The 5554-nt window shown below is 43.6% G+C and overlaps 1 protein-coding gene across 1 annotated transcript; it reads left to right on the top strand.

Moving 5' to 3' along the window:
- Positions 1-2031: 2031 nt before the first annotated feature.
- Positions 2032-5006, top strand: LOC147899886 (uncharacterized). The gene is made up of 5 exons (XM_087377452.1): positions 2032-2337; positions 2975-3155; positions 3665-3786; positions 3886-4422; positions 4706-5006. The coding sequence occupies exons 2-5, from the start codon at positions 2984-2986 to the stop codon at positions 4790-4792; spliced, it is 918 nt and encodes a 305-aa protein (XP_087233578.1). The 5' UTR covers positions 2032-2337; positions 2975-2983; the 3' UTR covers positions 4793-5006.
- The last annotated feature ends 548 nt before the right edge of the window (positions 5007-5554 follow it).

Genomic DNA, 5554 nt, shown 5'->3' with positions numbered 1-5554 from the left:
CTTTGAACAGAAAAAAACTTGAACTATGTTGCCAGAGGGGTATAAATTCCTTGGAACAAAACAAAACTTTTGATATATCTACAATTTGAACTCTTTGACACCAAAAATGAGCTCAAAAGGCCCAAAAACCTTGAAAACGTCAGCAAACATGGGTACCTTTAGATGAAACCCCAAAATGCCATCTGGGCAAAACGTTTTTGGCACCCCATCTTTATAGCTCACCGGTGAGCTATTGTTTCAAGCTATTTATGCTTGGCTCAACAAATGCACGAATGCAACAATGCTAGGCTAATGCTTGCTTGCTTGCCTTTGTAGCTTAACAGTGAGCTATTGATTCAAAGTATTTTAGATGAGATCTTGTCCTCTCTATGGTTTCCATTGAGTGTTTCCTATATTTAAGAAATATATTGCCTACTTTTATTATGATTTATACTTGGCTACAAAAACGTGCTAAAGCTCACACCTAATTCCCTATGTGTGCAGTGGAGAAAAAGTGCAAGAGTCCAAGTACTTTAGATTATTTGCCGCTCTTTAGGAGGCTTTGGGTTCAAGCCTCAAGGGCCTGTAGTGTGTGTTACAGTCTATATGGACAAATATCGGCCACCATGACAATAAATAGGCAAAGGCCAAAGTGGACAAGATGAAACACTTCACAATCATCAATGAACACCTTACAAGCTTTGCATGTCTTTCAAAATATAATCGTTGAGGTGCCAAGGATATTGGACCCTGACACCAAGATAAGAGGGGCAAGATGAATTGTCTGGTGCATAACTAAAGCCTTTTGCAAGGTATGGTGTGAGACACTGATAGGGAAGGAGCTCAGGGAGGATTATTCTAATTTCTAGCAACCGGGAGAGCTGAGCGCTACATATTAAAATAATCCAACCTTGCGACCTTCTCATACATCAAGGGCCGAGGGAGGACAATTTCCATCAGCCATGTCATCATTCCCAAAGGTGAAAGCGACCATAAAACTTGGATTCTCTCAGAGATAGCTATGATTTTGTTGATGGTGATGTGGGAATTAACCTGGGGATTTACATAGACTCAGCTATGATTTTGTTGATGGTGATGTGGGAATAAACCTGGGGATTTACACAGACTCCAGACGCCGGAGGCATATGTATATTGGCTTGCTAGCAAATATTTGCACGGTTATACCAATATCATGAGCCCTGGGAGGCGATGTGGGAAAAAAAAACATAAAGTGCAAAAACTAGCTAACTGCAACTGTGAGCGTCCTCTGTGGAAGTGTATGGTAAGTAATCCGTCCACATCTAGGTTCTATAGAGGACCGAACTGGCAGTCCGTGAAATGTAAAGCCTGACCATGTTCGACTGAAAAATGTCCCAAAGCCTGTGAATAACGGGATCCCCCTCGGTTTTGCCAGCCCAAAATGTAAGGCCTGCTCAGATACAATGAACGCTTGACAAGATGTGCATGTAACAGCCCATTTATCATGTGGAAGCGGGTCATTGCAAGGTTTGAGAGACGCCGAGCAGCAAGACTACTCACAGAAAAGTGGAATTGGCAGCACGAGATGTTGGGTTGTTACGTGGTACCTTTTGGGACAGTCGGGAATCAAGTTCTGCGCGCAAGCTGCAACCGCTGTAGGCGAGGAGTTGTGGTCATGAGCGGCGGCCGGAGTGTGCAGCGGGCTGGATCAGTTGGTAAGACGCGTCGTGTCGAAGGTCGGTAAGCAGACATAGCGCCTCATCCACCACGTGCGATAGGCAGAGCAAAGCAGAACCGATCAGGTTCTGATGACATCGATCAGATCTGATCAAATTATCTTGGAAGCGGAGCTGATGAGATTGTTAGTCAAGCAGGATCGCTGGCGAGACAAAAACTGCTGCTGCGCTGGATTGTGTCTAAAGTGCTTGATGGAAACGTTTAAACTATGAAGACGGCGACGATCGAACATCTGTTGAGAAAATTTAGAGACGCACTTCCTTTCCCCCGGTTGCTGCGGACCTACTATCAGTGCGATAGTGTGCCTTCTTAATTTCCATTGCAAAATTTGTGCAAACAACACTCTGAAAAGTTCAGACCTCCTGATACCTCTGCCCATCTTCTCGCACCTACAGCGGGTCCCCAAGTCATCATCTGAGACTCGCAGATCCACCCACCCTCTTGTCCAAATTGTTTTTTATACTGTAGCTCTCCTATTTCTTCACCAGCTTGCTCCCTCCCCTTTCTCCCATTAGCTAGTATGTTTGTGCACTTTGCTGTCTCCTGCTTGCCGAGCGCGCTCTAAATATCCAACGCTTCCCAAGCACATTTTGCAGCTCGCGATCGAGCCAGCATCTTGAAGCTCGAGCAGGCCTTATACAGGTAACTCTGTTAGATCACCTTCCTTTTGGAAGACACATTGTTTGTGAGATCGCTGCTTCAACAGCCTTTTGCGCGGCCATCACGTAGAAGAGCCTCTAATGCTGCATCATGCGTGGTCAAATACTAAAGCGCTTCTAGCAGAGTCTCGTGTTCATATTCTGGCATTTTCTACGATACAAATGTGCACTCAATGCATTTCTTTCTGTCCTTACATATACAAAGTTAGGACAAGCACTTACGCCAACCACAAATTTCGTGCAAAAATGCCTGAATTGAGCTAAAAAAGGACAGGTTGGTCTTTCGTGTATTACGCTACGCGACACGAAATAAAATTAGTGACAGTTTAGTGCTTCTAATCATATGAAGTAGCAACTGATCAATCGATCGCAGCATACTACAGAAGCCACATTGCCAATCTTAGATACAAAATCTTCGGATTCAATGTCCTTGAGGATGAGCCGGCGTTCCAAAAGATGAGCTGGCGTTCCAAACTTGCAAGATCATGGTTGAACCATGCCATCGCGGCCTAGGAGCCGCGCGTTGATTTGAGACCTTGTTTCAACCTCGAAAAGTGCATTTCCCGCTGATAGAAAGACTATTTCGCTGACTTGAAGCTACCTCGTTGTTTGATTTGCAGGTTGAAACAATGGAGGAGAGAAGGAGAGTCGGATGGGTGGCCGTATGCGTAACAATCCTAGTAGTATGCTGCATAGGAGCGGTAGGCGCAAAGGAAGTGACAGTAATCCTCGATCGCATGCGCAACAATGATCTCACATTTGATGGGTCTCACATCGTGGTTGACAAAGGAGACACAATTAGTAAGTCGTCTCTTTCGAATCAGCACCATGATAACCCCTTTTCCTAGTGAGTGAGTACGTAACAAAAGCTCTTATGTAATCGTGCAAATTGATCTAGTCCTTGTGATTTTTGAAAGAAGTGTAGAAGATGTTCGGATTAATTATTTCCAATCAATCATAGCAAGTCTCGTATTACTCTTGAGGAAACAAAGTTTTTAGGAGATTAGCGCCTAATCTCTTCAGTAGAGAGTTAGTCATACTAATTTGAGTCAAGCAAAAATGTGGAAGAATGGGGTGAAATTCTCATCTATGTAAATCTTTACAAATTAAAAGACGGAGATAACACTCACAAGATTTTACTAGCACACAAAAGATGGCATTCCAAACATATGGTAAGGTCTGGCACTACAAGCATGTGATAAGGTATGGGGCTATAAACATATAATGGTAATATTTAATTAAGGTATGAGGCTACAAGCATGTGATAAGAATCAAGGGTTTATAAGGAGACTATTGATGTTTGCTAGCAGTTTTCGAGCAAAAGGCGAATGCAGAGAAGGGGCTTGGGAAATTAACAAGCAAGGAAGCATTCAGTAGTTGCGACGTTGTGGGAGCTACAGCCTTGGAAAGTGGGGTAGCACGAGCATACAAGGTAATCAAAGTGGTAGGCATACAAGTTTAAGGCAACGGTGCTAGTATGACATTTACATTTTTGTACAACCTACATGATGTGGTAATTTATACTTTGCAGTGGGATGCTGAAGACGAGGGGTTGCACTACTTTGCAGTCTTAGACACATTGCAATGTCAACAAGGTGCACGTTGGTCCTTTTTTGTGATAGGACAAGAGCGGAGGTCCCTTCTAAGCCCCACAGCATCCCCACCTGTCACCACCTCCTCCCCACCAGTCACCTCAACACCCCCAACAACCTCTCCCCCCCCCACCACCTCTGCACCTCCACCTGTAGCTGCTAGCCCACCCCCGACCACTCCTCCACCAGTTGCTTCCCCACCACCCACTAGTCCTCCCCCTGCTAGCCCACCCCCAGCCACTCCACCACCAGCTACACCACCTCCAGCCACCCCACCACCTGCTACCCCACCACCTGCAACACCTCCACCGGCCACGCCTCCACCCTCTATTGCCCCCACTCCTGGCCCATCACCACCACCACCACCACCCACCTCTACCCCCTCACCTAGCCCTTTGGTAGCTAGCCCCCCTGCGCCTCCCCCTGCAAGTACCCCCTCCGTTGCCACCACCCCCACTGGGAGCACACCGCCTGCGGTTAGTATATAACTCTCTCTCTCTCTCTCTCTCTCTCTCCCCCACCCCCCCCCCAATCATCTCCACATCCACTTAAGTTTTGCATGGTTATGCTTCTATAAGTAACCAACTACTAAAACCACTTATTACCTCATAACAGTCCTCTCAAATTTTTTGTCTCACTACCATTTGCTTCATGTACTCCTACTTCTTGCCCCCCATTTTCTTCTCCCACTTAGGCTTGGAATAATGTATCTAATTTACACAAAAGGACCTAAAATCTTTATTATAATGTTGAGTGCAGGGTAGCAGTGCCATCTCGGGTGTACGTGTGCAGTGGTACATAGAAACAATAGTGGTTATGTTGGTAATTGCAATATTCAATTGGTAGAGAGATGTTATTTGGGTATGTGAATCACTCTTACCAAACTATGTTGTTGAGTGTACTTTTTGCCCACATTGTAGCTCCTCATTTTACAAATTATTTTATTTGAATTAAGTAGATCTATAGCAAGGGACCCTTTCTTGAGCAATAAAGTTCATGTAAAATTATATTCTACATGTTTATGATAACAAAATGGTACTACATATTGATTAGGCTCTTATTTTATTCTTCATGGACTTAAAATCTTTTGAATAATATAATGTTATTTAAAAGAGACAAAGGAGGGTGTAATGTTTAATACTATTTGAATGCTCATTCACAAAATTGTGAAAGTTCTCACAATTGCTCTTAAATCATTTTTGTACATGCCACATTTACATTGTTGTTTAAGTTTTAGCAATTTGGAGCACTGAAAGAGTTCAACTTAATGTAATTCTAGTTTACCTTATAGCCCTTAATAAAATAGCAAATAATATTTGGCCTAGTGCATTACTACACCTTTGCTTGCCTCCTGACGTTTCATGGGTGTGGGCACAAAAGCCATCAATATGCATGCAGGGGGTTGTCTATCGATATTGGTGTCAGTATATACCAACATTACCACACAGTGTCGGGATATATTGACACTATTAGAAGAAGTTTTAAAATTGTTGGTGCATAGCGACAGTGGTACAAATTTTCCATACCGACGAGAATAGAGAACGTTGTTGGCAATAAGACCCAAAATAATTTTTTGCTACAAGTTTTATCATTTGAAAAATAAAAATA

This window comes from Dipteris shenzhenensis, chromosome 7 (assembly GCF_047967505.1).
Source record: "Dipteris shenzhenensis isolate YYH24624 ecotype China chromosome 7, Dip_SZ_1.0, whole genome shotgun sequence".
Taxonomy (NCBI): Eukaryota; Viridiplantae; Streptophyta; class Polypodiopsida; order Gleicheniales; family Dipteridaceae; genus Dipteris; species Dipteris shenzhenensis.
The sequence above is the reverse complement of the archived record's forward strand: the minus strand, read 5'-3'. Positions and strand labels throughout refer to the sequence as shown.

Bases quoted from the DNA above. Each gene is read 5' to 3' on its own strand.
- LOC147899886 (XM_087377452.1), top strand. From the start codon at position 2,984: ATGGAGGAGAGAAGGAGAGTCGGATGGGTGGCCGTATGCGTAACAATC. The intron at 3,156-3,664 runs GTAAGTCGTCTC...GTTTGCTAGCAG, and splicing joins TGACAAAGGAGACACAATTA to TTTTCGAGCAAAAGGCGAAT. The intron at 4,423-4,705 runs GTTAGTATATAA...TGTTGAGTGCAG, and splicing joins CTGGGAGCACACCGCCTGCG to GGTAGCAGTGCCATCTCGGG.